Genomic DNA, 20,644 nt, shown 5'->3' with positions numbered 1-20,644 from the left:
ATTCAATGTTTGAAGAGCATCAAAATGTTGCTGTGTGGATGTGTGTTTTTGTTTTTAAAAACATCTCTCTTTTTGCATTAGATCGGGAAATTCTTTGGTGAGATCGACCCAAGCCTCATGCGAAATCTCATTAATATGTCCTTATATGCCTTTAACAAGACTTACGACTATCAGTCTGAGTGTGATCCAGAAGAAGAACCAAAGCAAGGAGCTGGACTCCGCTCTGTCAATGTGGTCAGTGTCATCTTGCCTTTCTCCAATTAGTGTAATCCCTATATGTGTTCAGAAAGTCTTATAACACCACACTCATTCCCTTCTATTTTCTAGCCTACAATAGCAGATATCTTGCATCTAGGGTGGTGGGCCTCTGCAGCTGCTTGGTAAGTTGAACTTTTCAGATAGTGTTTATTGCACATTTGACCTGCATGAATGTCTTCACCAAGCCTTATATATAGTGTGAATGAACCCCACTGAGATTCCCACACACACATTCTTTTTGTTTAATTTTATTATGTATAATAATTAGCTAGATAACAAGTAATCTCTTCTATCTCTGGCTGAGTATTAAATTAGGCCACAGCAAAACAAAAATTCACACATTTTCTCCCAGAAGGCTGCCAAAAACATTTTAGGAACATGTAACATAACATGAATTAAGAACCTTGATGTCTGCAGTTCAAACTTGGACAGTAATTTGGAGAAGGAATTAAAATTCGAGTGACATCAAAACAGGTTGTTTTCAGGGGTGATTTCAAATCCAGAGGTCTAGGCTCAGGGTGTTGTTTTTTTAAGATAAAAAATGCTTTCTTGAAAAAAAAGAATTGGTAATGAAATCTTGGCAGGGAGTTTGAGGGGCATTAAAATTCAATATGAATAAAAGGAGAAAGGTGGTTCTCAAGAATCAATGGAATGAACCGGAAAACTGTATTTTCTTTCCCCTGTTAATGTTCCCTCATAGTTCCAAGGATTTGTTCTGCTTCACATCCTGCTCCAACATGCATAAAGAATTTCTAAAATTAATTCTGGGGTTGGTGCATCTGCAGGTTTGACCACAGCAAACATTTCATTTGCATCGTTTTTCTTCTTCTCGGGTTCTTGATGTGCACATGGATGAAACACAGTCCTGTTGTGCTGTGTTTATCATGATGTGCAAGTTGATAATCTGCATGGTCGGGAGAAATGAATGAATGAACACGAAGAGCTGGAAGCTGAGGCCAGTTGTCCATGCGAAATGAATTCCATAGGGATGGGAGAACCAGGGATGCTCAAGCTTGCTGAAATTCTGCGAACTTTACTTCAAAGCTCAGTTCGGCTTGCTCCCATTCTTGTTTTCAACCTCTTTTTTAGTTCGTTCAAATGGGGGAAGTTGCATGTTTTGAGAAAGATGTGCATTTTTCAGAAGTTCATGAAGTTATTTATGAACTGCTTTTTGGCCCAGAAAGGCTCCAGGTGCCTTACACCTGACAACTTCAGTTATTGGCAACCTCTGTTAAGTAATATCATTGTGAAGTCTGATGGAGCATTGAGAAGGAACACTAATAACTTCAGAAATGAAAGATTGATATCATTGGTACTTGAACTGACCTAGAAGTTTCAGTGCCTATTGCATCCCTCCTAACATAGTTCAAACCTTACCAGGACACCATTTTGGGGGTGGTGAAAGCTTGGTTTATTTTTCAAGCCAATCTAAGGTGGTGGAAACCTCACACAGCTCTAGTGCCAAGTTGGAATGATTAGAAAAAATCATGGAGGGTAAGGCTGTCTATAGCTACTAGTCTATATGATACCTCCAGTGTCAGAGGCGGTACGCCTATGTACACCAGTTCCCGAAGAACATCAGTGGGTGGGTGCTATTGTACTCATACCCTACTTGTGGGTTTACCATAGGCAGCTGGTTGGCCATTGTATGAACAGAATGCTGGACTCGATGGACCTTTGGTCTGATCCAACATGGCTCTTCTTATTATCTTAAAATGTCCAAAAAATAGTTCTTGTGTATGCTTACCAGTAATTTGATGGGTGTGAAGAATAATTCACAATAATAATAATAATAATAATAATAATAATAATAATAATTTATTTATTACCTGCCTCTCCCTCTGGATCGAGGCAGGGAACAACATTAAATACAAATACCATAAAATACATAAAATGGAATTAAAACATATAAAACTAATACAACATTAAAATAAGTGTCAGATATCTTAAAATTCATCTGGGTAGGCCTGCTGGGTAGGCCTGCTAGATTTAACTCCTAAATCTAAGGACTACTTGACTTGGGTACAAGCCCTACACATAACTCCTGATTCTCTTATGCACCGATGTTTGCTATACAATAGACAGAAATGGAAGATAAGGATTCTTTATTGTGATGGTGGCTATAACTAATAAGTCTACATTATGTATTCCTATGCAATTATCTGTATATCCAGGTCTATCCTGCAGCAGCTCTTTTTGGGCCTGACATTTCCACGTTTTCTTGGTGCAGGTAAGTGAAGAATCAGGTATAGGAGAACTTTAACTCACGTTCGCATTTCATACTTCTCACGGAGCTGAACGTATTCTCTTTCTCGTAGCGGAAGTGGAAGAAGACGACTTCAGTGCCATCCCATCAAAACAGAGCTGCATTACAGTACAAACTCAGTATTTCTTTGGGAATGATGATAAATCATTTAATGGCATCCTAGACTGTATAAACTGTTCTAGGTAAGTTTTTTCTTTTGAATTCCAAAATATGTGAAGTGTCTCTTGTCTTTTCTTATTCATGTTTCAAATATGAAACAAACAAATGAGCAGTTAAAGGGAAACCAGCTTTTATTCTGTCAATAGAGTAATTAGATATGAATGCATATGAATATCCATTAGTCTATAGTGTTATCATTTATTTATTTATTTATTTATTGCATTTCTATGCCGCCCAATAGCCCAAGCTCTCTGGGCAGTTCACTAAAATATACATATTTTAGTGGTAAGTTTGAACATAGCCTAATTGCGAAGTGCTTAGAAATAGATGTTTGGACTTCCTTGAGTGGAAGCCAGTTCTACAAACAGATTTATTCATTTTCTGTTGAGAAACCGAGATCTATGAAGAACGTCATGCTAACTGTAACCCTCTAAACAGGAGTGTCATTAAAACAGCCTTCCCCAACATGATACCCTCCAGATTTGTTGAACTACAACTTCCATAAACCCCAGCCAGCATGGCCATTTGGAGGGTGCTGGGTTGAGGAAGGCTATGCTGAGCCTTTGAAGCTGTAATTGGCAAATTCTTTAGGTTGGATTTAGTTATACTTAAAGTAGACCCATTGAAATTAATGGGACTTAAGTAGTCATGACTAACGTAAGCCCATTGATTTTAATGGCTCTACTCTAAATTATGAGAAAGGGGCGGATCGTATCACTATCCGGGTTCACATATACTACAAAGGTGGATAAGTATTATAAAAGCCTTTTAATATGTTAATAAGTTTCACTAGTGCAGAAAAAAAGTATATTGCCACTATAGGGCACTACTTTTTTTCTGCACTAGTGAAACTTATTAACGTATTAAAAGGCTTTTATAATACTTATCCACCTTTGTAGTATATGTGAACTTGGATAGTGATATGATCCGCCCCTTTCTCTTATTTTACTGTCTTTACTTTAAGGGGCTTTACTTTACTTTTGCTTATCTGTCTACTCTAAATTATGACTAAATCTGGATGCAACTTATCCGGTTTTTGGTGCTAAAAAAAACACTGTAGAAGATTACCTGCTTGTTTCATTTATTTTGGTATTAATAGTCCATTCTGTGATATGTTTCTGTTCTCAGACTTTTCCATGCAGAGAAAATTTCTAATACAAATTTAGTATTCATAATGAGCGACAGCAAAATTATGTGCCATCACTGTGATGCAAGGCCACTGATGCAAGCAGAGAAGCCGGGTATCCTTTGAAGGTTAACTTCACACTGGACTTGTGTTTGCTTACAAATAATAATATTTGAATGACCTGTAGAACCCCTCTTTCTGGTTTTCAATCGTCCCCCAAAGCTTGGGTTGATAACAGTCTTTGGGTGGAGGGAGCAGCACAGGTGAATATCACTTCAATCACTCAGATAATGTCACTTGTGAGATGAACTTTTCACACAAACTTCTTATTTGCATGATCTTAACACCATATAAATATAGATTAATATTCTTTATAGATCATAATATTTCTAGAATCAAAAACGTTTAAAAGAATGGTTAAGGCACGAACAGTTTCCATGTTTTCTGTTGAGTGCATGATTGAATTTTTAAGTTAAGCACTTCCCTTAACATTAGGGGTGTATGAGTTGTGTAAAGTCCATTCTGTCTGTGATTCGTGGATTGTCAGGTGCCTTTCGTTCCATCATCCGCCCACTGATGGGATTGTTTTTTTTAATTTCTGAATTTGCCTAAATTTGCACTTGCACAAATGTGAAACTGCGCAAATTTCCCCATGCTAAAATGTGCAAATCCCCCCCCTCCAAATACACAAATCCCCCTTAAGGTGCACATTTTAGCCTAAAAGAGAAATGGGCAGTTTGGGCTGTTTGTTTGTTTGTTTTGTTACTATTTTTCTACAACAACATGTGCATAAAATTACGGAAGGTTAGGAAAACAGGTTGCAAGTCTGCAAAATCTTCCTGATGGGAAAAGCCAGCCTGCTGTGGAATCTGTGGGTTGGATTAATAAAAATTCGAACTCATTTGGTACTATTACAGTTTTCTCCAACATTCCTAGTAAATATGTTCAATGGTTTTGCATATTTAACTCGCTTTCAACTTAGCCTCCAAAGATGTACGCTTTCAGTCCCAATCCTTTTCCTCTGCAAGTTGAACTAATACAAAAACAAACATCTACCTCTTCCCCTACCCTCACACACTGCCATCCCCTCCACCACACACACACACACACACACCTACTTATTAAGACTTTTATTTACATGTTAAGATTCCACAAAAGAAATTGTGTTCGGGGCTGCTCATAAATATACAACATGAAAACACTGTAACAGCCATACATAAAAAACAGACATTAATATCAACAATATAGCAATGCATTTCAAGACACAATAACAACTTTTCTGTAATATTTCCATAACAGTTCTTAAAAATTGGGGGGAAATTAAACAAGCCAGAAACTTTGGACATATGTTAAAATGTAGCATCTTATCAGCTTCTTCAATCCTGCTTGGTCTGGGGCAGCCATTTTTCTTTTGAAAAGCAGTCTCAAATTGTCTGCCATGGCCTGGCAAGGCTAATTAGCCACACCCAAGTCTAGGCATACAGGTGAGTGTTAGCATAGAATCCCCAATGTCTGCCGCTAATATGTAAGCTGAACCTGAAGGGCAGGAAGCTGAAAGTATGTCTTTCTTCAAGAGATAAATATAATTCTATACTTCAAGTATTAACATTTAGCCTGGCCCATCTAGAAGCTTAATAATGTCTGCCAGTATCAGGAGCTAATGCTGTACACTCAAAACTTTTCAAAGTTTTCCAAGCATACTCTTGGCACAGTTGAAAAGCCCAATTTATTGAGGAGACATAGGGCTTATCTACACCAAGCAAGATATTCCACTATGAAAGCAGTATATAAAAGGCAGGAGCCACACTACTGCTTTAGAGTAGTGCAGTGACAACGGTTGGGGAGACATACCATATACCACTTTCATACCGCTATATGCTGCTTGGTGTGGCTCCTGCCTTTTATATAGTGCTTTCATAGTGGAATATCCTGCTTGGTGTAGATGAGCCCTTACACATTTCTAGTCTCAGTACACAGTCGATGGTATTTATTTATTTATTTATTTATTTATTGCATTTCTATACCGCCCAATAACCGGAGCTCTCTGGGCGGTTCACAAAAATTAAAAACATTCGAAGTATAAAACAACAGTATAAAACCATAATATAAAATACAATATATTACAATATAATACAATACAAAATACTAGGTAAGATTACCAGTCCAAACATCAGAATTCCGCACGCAAGTTTCATTCCTTCTAGTTTATACTGAATGCGAATTTTTAAGATAACTGTGGCTACAGTTTGGTGCCCAGTTTTACCTGGGAGTAAGCCCCACTTGAATACAGCAGGACTTACTTCTGCATAGGACTGTACTGTGTATGTAAATGTGAAAATTCCATTATCGAGGTTCCTTAACCAAAGGTTAGATGAAGGGCCTAATCAATGTGAAATGGTTCAGCAACCCAGGTACAGAAAAGGACCCGATGTCTGCTTTGACAATGACATTCAGGTAAGTTTGGACTTCAGAGACATGGAAGAAGTACCTTCCCTGCAATAGAAAATAGATATGTTTTAGAATAGTTTGCACCTTGATATGCCTGTGGACTTTAACTTGCGTCTCATTAAACTTACGGTTGACTCTGGACCATATCACACTATTTCTAGTGTTCCCACAATTAACATTAAATTAACAGCTGTTTTTTTCTGAGTTGCCTTTGCTGTAATTGCTGTGCTTTCACACATGATTCCTATCTAAAAACAAAAGAAAACAGGACACTCTGTGCTGACATGTTGATGGCAAAACAACTGTGGCAATCTTCCATAGTCCTTGTGTTTGGACTCTTTGAAAAGTTGCCTTTAAAACACTGTGGTTGTCCTGCTGGTGCAATGCAGTTTCCTTGTTCCAACTTTCCCTGCTTGTAGCCCATTATGATCTGGAGGGTTTTACAAAGACATTCGTAAGAGGATTAGTTGGAAAGGCTGTCACCCTATCATGAGGACACAAACCGTTGCACTAAAGTGACTTGAACTCTTAAGAAGCTGTGATCCAGCAAAAATGTTTAGGAGCAAATGTTTAACATGCACATCCATGTGCACGCGCACACATACACATGGGCATGCATGTTAAACATGTGATCTAGTGGCTAAAGTGTTGGACTGGGAGTCAGGAGATCTGGGTTCTAGTCCCCACTTGGCCTTGGAAGCTTACTGGGTGACTTTGGGCCAGTCACAGACTCTCAGCCCAACCTTCCTCACAGGGTTGTTTTTGTGAGGATAGCATGGAGAAGAGGGGGATTATGTATGCTGCCTCGGTTTCCTTGAAGGAAAACAAGTCGGGATATAAATGCAATTATTATTATTATTATTATTATTATTATTATTATTAATAATAATAATAATAATAATAATATACACACAAGTGGTGTGTTTCAGGAGCCTAAAATGACAAAAGGGGGACATTTATAATAACAGACACAAAGTAGATATACTATATATATTAAAATATTATATCAAACAATACAAATATTAGAAACAGTGTAGTGATAACAAGAAATGCCCCACAGCTACACAACAGCTTCTCCACAATAAGTTACCTCAGTTACACAACAGTGTCCACACAGCTGAGCTTTCTTTTTTAATGGACATCTTTATAGAATCTTCAATAATAGGCAAAAAATCCAATTGCACCCGTAGAAAAAAAGCCCAACCTGATGCACACAGATGTTTTCACTGAGCGGCCATTATCTCTGGAGCAAACTGCCAACATTACTTCTCTACAAACCTTCAACCCGTTGTGAATGAAAACAAAACAAGTCCATTATTCAGTTCGATACCCACTTAGTTCTTCAAAAACAAATGCTTTCAAGGCCACTGAAGCTTTGTTGTTCACGGTTGTATCTCAAAAGAACTCATGTTGTTCCCATGACTTTTCATCTCTTCACCTTACATTTTAATATCTGTATTTTTTTGAACAGCTCCCTTCCCTCAACTGAAGCTCCTTTGTAAATGTAGGCACTTTAAAAAGCCATTTCACAATTTGGCAAGATCAGGTGTGAGCAGGTCAGGGTGGAACTGAGCTTCAATTGGATCAATGCCCCTTTGTCCTGCAGCCAGCAATGGGGCGAAAATCCACCTGGCGTGTCCGTTGGGGCCCAAGGGCCAGGTGATGGCTGCCCTTGCAGGCCCAGGTGGATTTTCCCTAGGGCTGTGCATCGCCTCGGATCCAAATCCTGAATCTGAAGTGGTTCGGGGTGGTTCAGACCCTTCCGAACTAGATCCGAGGCGGTTCAGGCGAAGGCTGAGGCGGCCCGAAGGCTGAGATGGCCCAAAGCCGAAGCCAATTGGCTCCAAAGTTTTGGGGTGCTTCGGAGCCAGCCATGCCCCCCCCCGTCTCCTTACCTGCTGCCTCCATTGCCGCTGCCGCCATCTTTCTTCTGGCAGCTTCCAGTGCCGCCGCCGGAAATGAAAGGGAGTAGGCTGCGTGATTTTAAGTTATCGTGCAGCCTACTCCCTTTCATTTCCAGCGGAACCCAGAAAACTCCCAAGTTACCTCGGAGGGTCCAAATTTCGCCTCGGCTTCAGCGCTGAGGCAGATCAGGAACCCCCGAGGCGGATCAAGGGGTCCCTGCAAAGCCATAATTTTCACCCCATTGTGAGACAAATTCTACTCCTCCATCTCTCCTTGCCCTACATTTGTAGGTGGTGGAATGTTCTGTCCACTCTCTTCTAATTGTAGAGTTGCTTATTTTCTCAGCACACCAGAAGAAATGTTAGGAGAGGAAATGCAAATCACTTAGCTTCTTCTTCCCATGCTTCTGGGACTTATCGGACTGCTCTGCCAGTGCAGAGACAAAACAAGAGTTCCCCCAGAGTAGAAATGTGTATTGTCTCCCTTTCTTTCAGGACTGTAGAGAGGAAAGAAAGCTTCCCTGTGCCAAAATGTGAGAATCCCAGATCTATGCGAAACATTAAACATGCATAAATGAATTCAATTTTGTTGCTATTGTTGCTTTAAAACATGTGCCACACCAAGGGAACATTGGAATACCACATTTTAACAATAAAAAAATAACAAAAGTGTTAAGAGACAAACTGGAAGTAATAACAGAATTCTTAGGCCATCTCCATGGTTTACAAACAACAGATCTGTTGTGTGTGAAAGTACAAGGAGTCTTGCTCACTAGCTTGGTGTGCTATTCTCTGTGTTAGTTGTGTTTTCCGTAACTGTAAGAGTGTAATATTTTTGGTTAAGTTTCCTTTGCAATTCTCACTGTGAAATCCTTTGCTCTTGGGTGGATGCTTTTCACATTAACTCTGCTAACTGCCAGCAAATTGCATGAAATCTCATCTTGTATGTGTTTCTTTCTGTGTTTTCTTTCCTTTCCTCTACTTGCTACTTTGCCCGTTATTAATAGGATCAGCCTATATGCACAACGAGTCGTGCCTCTGCCATGATGTCCGCTCCTATCTTCATTTTTCTGCAAGTTTTCATGTGGTGTGGATGGTCAGTTACTTTCTCTAATTTTGTGTTTTGTTTAGTTTTTTTCAAAGTTGAACATTTTCGTTAGCATATCAGAGAAACAAGTGTTAAGTGGGTACTTTGGGGGGGAAATATGGAGCAAACACTGTTATTATGAAAGAGATCAATGACAAATGGACCCTGATCAGAGGTTGCTTTCCCCGGGAAGAGATTGGGCCTGTTCAGATGTCACGCTAAGCCATGGTTAGGCCGGTAACCCTTTTGCAGCAAATGGTTAGTGAGTGGGTTTAAACCACGGTTGTTTAGCAACCATGGTTAGGAATGGTTCACATGACACCCTAAGACACCTTTAGTTCAAAATGCTTAACCACTGTGGACTACTCTGTCATCTGAACAAGGTCATTGGGTGTGGGCCTCAGGATCACATGCTTCTTTCCTGACTGGTAGATTTAGGCCTAATCTACACCAAGCAGGATATTGCACCATGAAAGTGGTATATGGTATATGTCAATGGGCCCCAACAGTTGTCAGTGCATTTCAATACTGCAATAAAGCAGTCGTGTGGCTCCTGCCTCTTATATAACACTTTCATACTGCTTTCATAGTGCAATATTCTGCTTGGTGTAGATTAGGCCATAGTCATTATTTGAAGAGGATTTAATTTCTGGTTGGTGATTCAATTATTTCACTTCTCCCTGTGGTAAGCGGATAGAACACACTCTCCCAGGTACAATTGGGGAGGAGAGGAATAAGGTCCGAATAGACCCATCGGCTTATATATACAGAAGCTTAAAGATATCAATTAAATCAAACTACCACAGATGCAGATATATGGTAGACACTCATTGTGCAATTAACTTTATAAGTAAATCCCATTATTTTTTAAGTTTGCAAGAAATCCTGCTTAGAATCTCAGCCTGAGGACACACATGTACGCCAGATTTCAGCACTATAGCATTTGTTTAATGCCGGTATCTAGCTTTGGAGTCTTCACATCATAGTTCTGTGGCAGAACACATACTTTGCATGTTTAAGGTTTTGTCCCTTAGCAAGGTACTGAAGAAGAGGGGTTATAAAAGTTCTCTGTCCTAGAGTCTGGACTGCTGGTTGCCAGTTAGGGTTGAAAGTATTTGGTTAGGTGGATAACTGGTCTGGCTCACCCCACAGTACCTATTATGTATCCACACTTGAATTCTTAATTAAGGCACTTTTACACCTAAGGATTATCACAGGAAAATGGAGGGATCATCCCTGGCTGCTCCCGGGATCCCCTGTGTGTCATTTGGATGCACAGGGATGATCCCAGGACGATCCTGAGAAAAATGGCAGGTGTAGAAATGGCCTAAGTCTCTAAATCAGAGCCAGGTAGACATGTTCTTAGACTCTGGGAGGTTTACAAAGCTAATATAACAGAGTATACTCTGCTGTATTCTTCTTGTTCCCATTGATTCTTTCTTTATGAGCCTAACAAAGATAATAAAGCAAGCAAACAAAAATGCTGTGAGCAATGTTTGCCTAAGAACAAAGAGTGACATGGTATAGTTGGAGGTGACCATCAGATCTGGTGTGAGCATCTGGTCATCTGCCTGGGATCCCAAGAAAATGGAAGATAACGACTGGTATTTCCTGATAGGATTAATCCTTATTAATACTACTCTGCAGTCAGTATTAATCCTAATTCAGAATGAGTGTAGTGAAAGAACACATTTTTGGGAGGAGAGAAGCAGTTGGTATATGAAGAGTTAAGTATCCCCTTCCCTCCTGTTGTTACTCTGAAAATACACTCTATGCTTTGTTGTGAACTGGCAGACTCGTGTTTGGGAAACATGTGTTTACTAGTAGAACATGTCATTCAACCTGTAAGTCCCCAACCCTTATTTGTGCAGAGTGCTGTAGAACAGAATACTAACTGGAAATTGTACTCTACATCAAGAAAGTACATAATTCTTCTTTTCATATTTTCAGTATCTTTAGAGGCTTTGAATCGCTTAATCAAAGCAAAAAATCACCATTTAGGTAGACTAAGTCAGGATCTACACTACTACTTTAAAACGGTTTATAACAGTGGTGACAACTGTTAGGGCCCAGGACACACTCCATAAAGTTTTCAAACTGTCTCTAAAGTGTCATATCCTACTTGGTGTAGATCTGGCCTAAGGGACACTTGGACTGAAAGCAGTGAGAACATTTCCAGAGCAGTATCACTGCTCTAAGCTTATTGTATATGTCTCTACTTTTGCATTATTCACCCAGAGTTACCACTAGAGGGAGACATCATCATGACCATCTCTAACAGTATCTAACAGATAAAACTCATAAAAGTGGGAATGCTTTGCTGTATATATACATCAAGAAATGCTGTTTGAAAATGTTAATTATTATTAAAATGTTAGTTACATAATTATTTATAGAGCTATTTTGTCAATCTAGTGTCCAACTGTAGGCAGTGGTGGGCAGGATATTCATTGGGTTCGCATTATAAAGCAAACATAAAATTCACACTTTTTAAACTTACACACTTTCCTCAATTTTGCGATGCAGTTTGCAAATTAAATGTACACAAAAACACATATAATAAAGAAAATGCATACGAATAGGAGACTGTCCACAAAACCACATTTTACTAGGGGTTATTACTTGCAAAAACATACATACATTTAGAAAAAATACATACAAATATGGGCATATTTGGAAAAGTTTGTATGAAGATGCATAATGTTCATGAAAATAGTATGAAGTTTCATGGAGACTTTAAAAAGCAAGTTCGCAAACTGAAGCAGAAGTGAAATGGAACAAATTGAGAATGAGGAGAAATTGATCTTGATAGGTCCATCCATATCTGTAGGAATGTAGGGTTTCCTCAATATATGAAGAAACAAATTAGTAGTTTCTGGAATTTGTAGTTATAAATACTTTATGATTATAAATACTTTTGTGCACACCTTTATAGCTAGCTTTTTTGTACATTTGTACATTGTTTTCTCAATATATCCATAGCAAATTTAGGACGTCTTTTCGACTATATCCTTGAGGCACAGGGTAACAACAAAAATTAAATACAGAATTTGCTTGGCCTGAACTTTCCCTGTGCTAGCTGAAATGAGTTACAGAAGGCTTGCAGACCTCCCATGGCCTGGCATGGCGTCTGTATGTATGCCCCAATCCTGTTTTCCTTATGGGAATCCCTCTGTCTGTGGGCCTAAGAACAAGCCAAAGAATTTAAACAGGAATGTACTGGTTAGTTATGTTACTTGAATATACACTTCCTTCTGAAAAGCTGTGACTGGCTTCTAGCAGCCAAATCAGGCAGATACTGATCCAGTCTACCACAATTAAGTTCAACAAGCTCCCAGATCATTCACTAGCATAGAAAGGACAGCTCAACATTTCAAAGACAAATACATTGATGGTGCTATATAAATAAATAATAATAATAATAAAGTCACATTTGTTGCTGACATCTGACCATAATTTCAATACCTAAACATTGCAAGGTAATGTATTCAAACTTTGTATGAATAAACAAAGCGGAGATAGAGACATCACAACAGCAGTTTCCGTGCTGTGGTTTGATTCGTAAGTGATAACACACCCACGAAGGATCACCAGACTACAGTAGACATAGATTTTTTATAAAGGAGAGAATTCTGTGTGTTGTAGGACAAATTACCCACACTACACAGCTGATGCCCATATCTATGGAGAGACCACATCCTACATTATATTACGTCCATGAAATTATATCCCTTAAAGAACAGCATTGAAGAACATTTTGAAGAACACAAAGCAGGGCTCCTGATAGTGACTGCAACTGATGGGGAGGTTCATCAGCGAGGAGGCAGCCCTTCAGGTATTTTAAATATGAGTACTTCCCAAAAAAAAAGTGGACGGAAGGCATCAATTTAGAAGAGGCATTCCCTCTAATACAAGGGAATGGTGTTTATTCTAAAACAGTGCAACAACTTCCTGCATCACACAGCGTCAGGGGCTGGCAGGTACTAATAGCTACTTTAGTTGATAGCTCAATGTGACAGCACTTTGATACTTTTACAGTGTACTACAGAAAAGGAAGTGTGCTTTTAAATTCAGAACAATTACTTTTAATTCTATGAAAATGTATGTGAATGTATTCCTTCCTTCCCCAATCTGGTGCCCTCCAGATGTGTTCGACTACAATTTCCTGGGGGCTGCTGGGAAAAGTTCATGAAACAACTGGAACTCATATGATTAATTGGCTTAGGTTTCATTGATTGGGTAATTGGCCTAGTCAGAACAGGATTTAAGGCCGGGGGCTTGCATAGTCCTGTCTGCTGCTAATCGTTGACACTTAACCTTTTAGAGCACTCATATCCTAAGCAATAAATGATGCCCTTCCCTAAACACTTCATATAGTAATTTATTTCAAAGTAAGTAAAAGAAAGGAACAGTTTTACATATATAGAATAGCTGATTCTGCCCCAGGCACATGTTAGATGATGATGATGATGATGATGATATTTCTTACCTGCCTCTCTGTTTGGATTGAGGCAGGGAGCAACAGTAAGTATAAAATACATGAAATACTGATTAAAAACATAGTATACACTGTTAAAACATACTAAAAGCATACTAAAATTCCACTGGATAGTTAAGCAAAGCATGTGAGCCAATTCTCTCTAGGGGTGTTGCAAGCATTCCAATAGGACTAAAGGGAGCATGGCCTTGGAAGCCAATACCGTCCCCACCTTACTCTTTCCTAATCCAGAAATGTATTTGGGGACATGGGAGAGAGGCAACCATGGTGGGCATTCCATGGCTACTGGTAGAGCTGAGGCGTCTAGTTCCAGAATCCCTGACAGGAAACTGAGAGTCTGTATGTCATTTCTGCCAGATATTCTGGGACAAATTAGCCCAAGGCCCAGCCCCCAACTGCGAAAGGGCACCAACTGCCTCCCCTTGCCTTGCAACAACATCAGTTGCTAAGTTTGGGGGCAGAGAAAGATGGAGGCAGAGGCAGTGCAGGTGCTTTGTCAGCAACTTCCAAGCTTTTTGCAAGTGTTCGCCTGAACGCAAACATTCAATTAGAATCATCACAAAGGTTCGTCCCTTTCAGGGCAAGTAATGGTGCTTGTTCTCCCTCAATTTGGTTCTCTCACTAAAATCAACTTCAAAATGTTCGACTTGTAGACCAGGTTGTCCGCTGCAAAGATGGGCATCTATGCTCTGGGAAAAGCATCAACAATGATGCCAGATGCATTATCCAAGGCAAGGGCGCTTACTGCTGCTTGGCTGTTTGGCACAGTTTGGACTTCACCATCCTACTCTTCAGTATTAAAACGCATCTGAAAGTAGACAGTGTCAAGACTAGGATGAAAGAAACTGGAAAAGAAATTGTAAACAACTGTGATCCCTGTGATTAATGCAGAGATTAAAGGGGGAGAAAGCTTACCCTGAGTTCAGGGTTTTGAAGGATTTATATAAGAGTAGGAAAACTAATCAGGAGTGACTTGATGTAACAACAAATGTGCTTGCAGATGGAAATAATGAAGGAAATAACAACATGAACAAATACATTCATCCCAGTGGGCTTCTATAATATTTCACCAGCCTCACTCATGCAAACCAAGGCAGCCAGCAATTGTAATATGTACAAGTGCCTCAGTAATATGTACAAATAGACGTCTTAGGCTTGGTCTGCACGGTGAATTTATTAAAATTTCCTAGTGGTGTCCTTTCCACATCAAAACTCTAATGAGTAGAGTTGTGGTTCATCATATGAGTCTTCTGGATGATCATGTGGAAAATGTCTATGCTGGTCAGCATCAGGAATGTGTAGTTTTGGGATGGAAATTCTCCTCAGGGTATTGCATGAAGGCCAGTGATGTGCAGCAAAGCCCACAGGGATATTTGTGTTAATCTTGCTCCACATGGTGAGTGCGAGTTGTGCATTGGACGTTCTATATTGATCCCACACTTTTTACATATGGGAAGATATACACAAGTTTCTTAAGTATGATCAAGCTTGGTGAAGTCCTCCGAATGGAGTCTTGAATATTTAATTGCTTGCTAGGTCTCACAGAAACACACACTATGCACCAGAAGCAATTGTTCTTAGGCCTCTTTCACAGATTTCCTTGAGTTATTGCTATCCTATGATTACACCCAAGTTGCCCCTAGTAATGCATGCAGCTTCTGCAGGATGGTTGTGGTAGGTGCATTCTTTACTACACTATGGCCTTAGCTAGACCTACCTGCTATCCCACAACTGAGGAGGGAAGATCTTGCGTTGTGTTTAACACGAGATCCCTCCTCCATCTACACGTGACACGTGATGACCTCAGCAGGAGAGGTATCGTGTCCGCCATTTTTTTTTTAAAGGACCAGCAACGCACGAACACTCGTGTGCTAAAGGTAAGCCCCTTTTAAAATTTAAATTATTTCCCCGCTCCCCCCACCCTATCCCTGATGGGCGCAACACTCCTGGCTCCTCGCGAGGAATCATGCGGAGCTGGGTCAACCCACGGCACCTGGCCACACATTCCGCGGTCTCGGGCTCAGCTCAGGACCATGGAAAACCCAGGTCCAAACGGGAGGGCTCTATCCCGGGGCAAGGGAGGGATGATCCCTCCCTGATCCTGGGATCCCCTGTGCGTCATGTGGAAGCACAGGGACGATCCCGGGGCTTGCCCCGGGATAAAGCCCCATCTAGCTACGGCCTATGGCAACACTCACATAGTAGTATGGTGCATTAATGCATGAAACAGACCTTAGAGATGTAGCAATCATGCTTTTTGGTGTAGAACGCCCCTGCTGTGGATGTTTTGCCTGAAGTATTCCTACATTAGAACTACATGATAATTTTTAAGAGGACATCACCATGCCTTCTTCAGTTAATCTCTCAGCATCTCTTTTACTGAGAACCACAGAGGAGAAAAAGCGAGTCAAGGAGGTTACTAAACCACTGCAATCATTTTCAACAGCTTTATTTAGTTTTCCAGTTCTGTTCTAGGGGTGGGGGGTGGGGAGGATAGATTGGCTATCAAATGATCTTTTGAAGCTAAAACAACAAATCACAGAATGAGTCAGAGATTTTTTTCTCCTTACCTCTCGATGTGTATTTTAATTATTATTTTTAAATAAGTTAAAGGTTCACAGGGCATTCCTGTGGTTCTGCTGTGCTCCTTACCAAATTTGTGAGTGGTGATGAGATTTTGTTTAGAACTTTATTAAAAACAAATCTCTTAGTCTCTCATCAAGTTTCATGGAATCTTTGTGTGGATGTTGAATATATGATAAACAAGAAAGATTAAAAAAACAACCCCAGAAACTATGAATCTGGGTTTTGACCAAAAATTACATTGCTTCCAAAATAAGAATACATTATAACTCTTCAAATGCCTGAAGAGGTCAAGCAGATGAGGGCAGAGACTTGTTGCCCCAGAGTGCAGAACTAACTAGATGTAATAGGCTTAAGTTACAGGAGTTCAAATTATTAAACAGTAGAAGAAATCTCTTGAAGGTAAGAATAATTTGAAAGTGGAACCAATTAACTCCAATCATTGACTCTCACTTGCTGGAGGTCTTCAAGCAGAGGCCAGACTGCCATATTTTGGGGTATCTTCTATGTTTCCTGCTTCAAACGGGCTGGACTAGATGGCTTGTAAGACCCCTTCCAAATCTATGGGCATGGCTAGAGATGGGGGGTGGAGTGTGACAATATCGCAATTTTATGATCGCGAGATCATTGCCTTTGTCTACAGGCTGTGCGCAATGTCCCTGGGAAAAGAGGATGTCATGGCTGCCATTTTGTGTGTTTTTTTTAAATCCGAGAAGAGCACAGGAGTGCTCCTGTGAAAAATGTAAGGTGTTTAAAACACACACACACACCCCTCACGCTTCCCCCACCCCACCCCCGATGGACACAAAGCTCCCGAGGAGCTACGTGCCCTGTGCCCGGGTCCTCGCAGTTACTCACAAGGAGCTGGGACAAAACCACGACGGCAGGCCACACATTCTGCGGTCTTGGGATCCCAAGAGCATGGAAAAATCAGAACTAAACTGTAGGGCAATATCCCGGGCCATAAAATAAACCATCATGGCTTAGTATGTTGAGTGAACCTAGCCTTAGAAACAAATAGGGTTGGGGAGAACCTATTAATCAAGATACCTTTCCAAACACAACCATATATATGACCTCTATATTCATTATATTACAATTTTGGACAATTCAGCCCAGTAACCTGGTATTTAATTTTTATTCATTGTGAAGTGGATATAATGGGCCTGCTGAGAAGACACCTTAAACCCTGCTAGTTAAGTCTTTCAGTTCAGCAGGGTTTAAGGTGTCTTGTGCGGTGTGTTTTGCTAAACTCTGCTCACTCACTAACCATAGTCAGTTCATCTGCAGCAGGGTTAGCAGCTCTAAGTGTGGCTTAAAGTGTTGTGTGCGACAGCATGGCTTGTGGTTAGTGGTATCCCCAGAGATCCATAGTTTCACTAACCACAGAGCCTAAAGTGTCATCTGAACAGGCCCATTATGTTGATTTTATTGTCCTATCTACACTTAAAATAACCAACTACAATGTTGAGCTTTTTTCTGCAACCAAACTAAGTTATCAATAATTTAGCTAACCTATGTAATGCACTTCACTTCCATGTGCAATGTATTCCTTTTAGACAGCCTTGGATATATGCACAAAGTCTTAAAGTATTTAAGCCCAACTGGATGACTGGGAGAGAAGTAAATTCTGTTTAACATGCTAATCCATCTTTCAGGATCGATATTGTTTGGTACCACTACCACTGATTTGAACTTGACCAGTGCCGGCTGGGTAAACCAAATGGAGTATTTAGATTATAAATAGAGTCATAGAGAGATCAAAAATTAATTCTTTGAGACTTGCACAGGTTGCCAGCTGAAATGGAATGCAACCAGAAATATCTGAAAAGAGACTTTCATTCGTTCACTTCTTATCCCATATGACCTTTTGCTGGAATATAAGACCTCCATGAGGAACCTTAGGTCAATGTTAGATCATGTGATGTACATACGTAGGTGTCAATTGCAATCCCTGAGACCTCCAGTTGAAAAAGATGGGAGGGACCTCTACCTGAGCCTTGGTGAGTCACCACCAGTCAGAGTAAACAACAGTAGAATAAATGTTCTGATGACATAAGTCAACATCGTATGATGTCATTACGGCCAAACCTGAGATGGTAAATTTGTGTTTGCAAATTGACTAGTAGCAACGGTGACAACTAAAACGAGGACTTTTTTTTTTTAGAACCAAACTCATTGGTTATTTCAAAAGTTCTTAATTTTCTGAATGTGCACACAGACATGCATGCATTGTGGTGAGCTACAAGAATGACCCTGTGGTTTTGTATTTCTGTGGTAAGTTTATGTGTGAGCGTGTTTGATTACACTTCCATTGAAATTAAAATGGGCAACTGTTAACACCTAGGAATTGCAAGTCAGAAAATGAAATTGAGGGCCAAGTTGCTCTTCAGAGTAAATGATATTGCTAAACTGTGGCAACTCTCGTAGTGAGTTGGGTTTGGGCAGTCACCACAGATATCAGAGGCCAGGTACATGATATCAGAGCACTTTGGCACCTACCATGCTAGGGAAAGGGCTCTTCTTTTTGGATACCAGTATGCTAGTGAACTTATTCAGAAGGCTGATTCCCATATGGGTCAGCCCTATCAGGATGAATCACACAAGACATCTTATGGTGAGCAGATTGTTTAAATCGGCTGATAAACTAAAATGTCAGCTACAAAAAAATGCACCTCCTCTCTCTCTCTCTCTCTCTCTCTCTTTGCTTACAGGAGATTTCAACAGACTGTGGGGGTGCCTCTGGCTTGAACCCATCACTCTGGTCCATTGTAGGAATCCAGTTGATCCTGCTCTGGCTGTTATCTGGAAGCAGACATTACCAGTTATGACCCTGTTAAAACCAAAACCTGTGTACGAAATCAAGATCCTGCCAAAATGTTAGCCCACCATTTCATTTGGGAAAAGGGGGTCAGCCTGCTCAGATCACAGATAAATGCCAATGCCCATTACTTGATACCTTCTTTGGAAAGACTCTGAAGGCACCCACCGTGGCTGCATGTTGGCGTGTCAGATCTGTAGACGTGTGTAAATGCTGCATCATCTGGGCCATCGGAACTGAATTCTATATGTGCTTTACTGAGGAATTGCAGGTTTTTTGTGCTTTTGAAGACTTTTATGTAAAAAGGGCTCCCCTTTTAAAGGTTACATGCTTTCTATTTATTTGTTCTTAGTTTTGAATTTGTTACACTCTTTATTCTCTAAAACAAATGCTATGTAAGGGTGTGGGAAACCCTGTCATTTCCTCGGCCCTCATATTTAGAGTACTGATGTTTTTTAATGCCTGCTTTCAATATCAGTTCTGTCCAAAATGCAAAATAGACTTCAGTTTCATCCAGAAAAGTTTTATACTGGCTAGCCCAGGGGTCACTTGGAATTTTGAGAAAATATCATGGGCACTGTCACAAAATGCCTGCCTTGGAGGCATGTCCATTCATGAAATGGCTATTGTGGTGGGTGGGGTCAGTCACCAAACACCCATTTCATAGAGGGCAGACTGGTAAGGTTAAAGGCAAGTAACTCAGACAAAGCCTGAGTCTAAGGCAGAGATGAAGTCTAAGAGCCAAAACACACAAACAACATTAAATCCACATTAATAGGAAGATCACACCCAAAATATTTTATCATAATACACCTGACATTGCAAGCACACAAAATCCACACAATCCATATTTTCTGCATAACAGAAAACATACCCCAAACACCCAGATTCACACAGATCTCTGCCCTGTTCTTTTCCTCACCACAGTTGTTCTGCCACCCAGCCCAACCCTCATGAACAACCTCACTATCATCCTCTCATCGCTCCCAGTGCCGTTCCCAGGGTTACCCTGGTGAGTTGAGTGGGTGTGTGTTTTCCTCTTCCAGTTTCAACGGGCAGCTTGGATGTGCTGCAAAGCCAAGTGCCAGCCTCCAGATGCCATCTTAGTTTCCTAAAAATTCTGGGGAAATTAAGGCAGTGGCTGGGGGCTGACCCTTGGCTTAGTAAATGTGCTCCTGGTTTTTTGTTTTTTTAAAAGTCTCTTTAAAATTTAAAATTAGGGAGGTGTTGGGGTGACCCTGGGACCTGCAGGTGCTGAGCTGAGGACTCCAGGGCTAGCCAACTCCAGAGATTTACCATAACTTAAAATGCCTTATGATGAATGATTTCCCCCCCCCCCTCTCAAAATGAGTATGAATGGGCAATCGGCTAAGCTTGAGTAGGTTTGTGAAATGAATGCAAAACCTTGAAAAGGCAAAAGATGAAACAAGTTTAAATGGAAAGGTTCTTGAGAATTTCATACGTTAGCAGGAAAAAAAAGTGGTTTTCATCCAA

At 40.3% G+C, this 20,644-nt stretch overlaps 1 protein-coding gene across 2 annotated transcripts in view; it reads left to right on the top strand.

The window, feature by feature from the left end:
- Positions 1-19,849, top strand: part of CACNA2D1 (calcium voltage-gated channel auxiliary subunit alpha2delta 1) — a 488,318-nt gene extending 468,469 nt beyond the window's left edge. For both annotated transcript variants that reach the window (XM_063134222.1, XM_063134221.1), the window contains 7 exons: positions 82-234; positions 328-380; positions 2,433-2,488; positions 2,577-2,706; positions 3,812-3,924; positions 6,181-6,263; positions 19,044-19,849. In XM_063134222.1, coding sequence (XP_062990292.1) covers positions 82-234; positions 328-380; positions 2,433-2,488; positions 2,577-2,706; positions 3,812-3,924; positions 6,181-6,263; positions 19,044-19,160 — 705 coding nt within the window. In that variant the 3' untranslated portion in view covers positions 19,161-19,849. The remainder of the gene's footprint in view (positions 1-81; positions 235-327; positions 381-2,432; positions 2,489-2,576; positions 2,707-3,811; positions 3,925-6,180; positions 6,264-19,043) is intronic.
- Positions 19,850-20,644: the final 795 nt, after the last annotated feature.

Source organism: Elgaria multicarinata, chromosome 9, assembly GCF_023053635.1.
Source record: "Elgaria multicarinata webbii isolate HBS135686 ecotype San Diego chromosome 9, rElgMul1.1.pri, whole genome shotgun sequence".
Lineage (NCBI taxonomy): Eukaryota > Metazoa > Chordata > Lepidosauria > Squamata > Anguidae > Elgaria > Elgaria multicarinata.
This window is presented reverse-complemented; position numbering and strand designations above follow the sequence as displayed.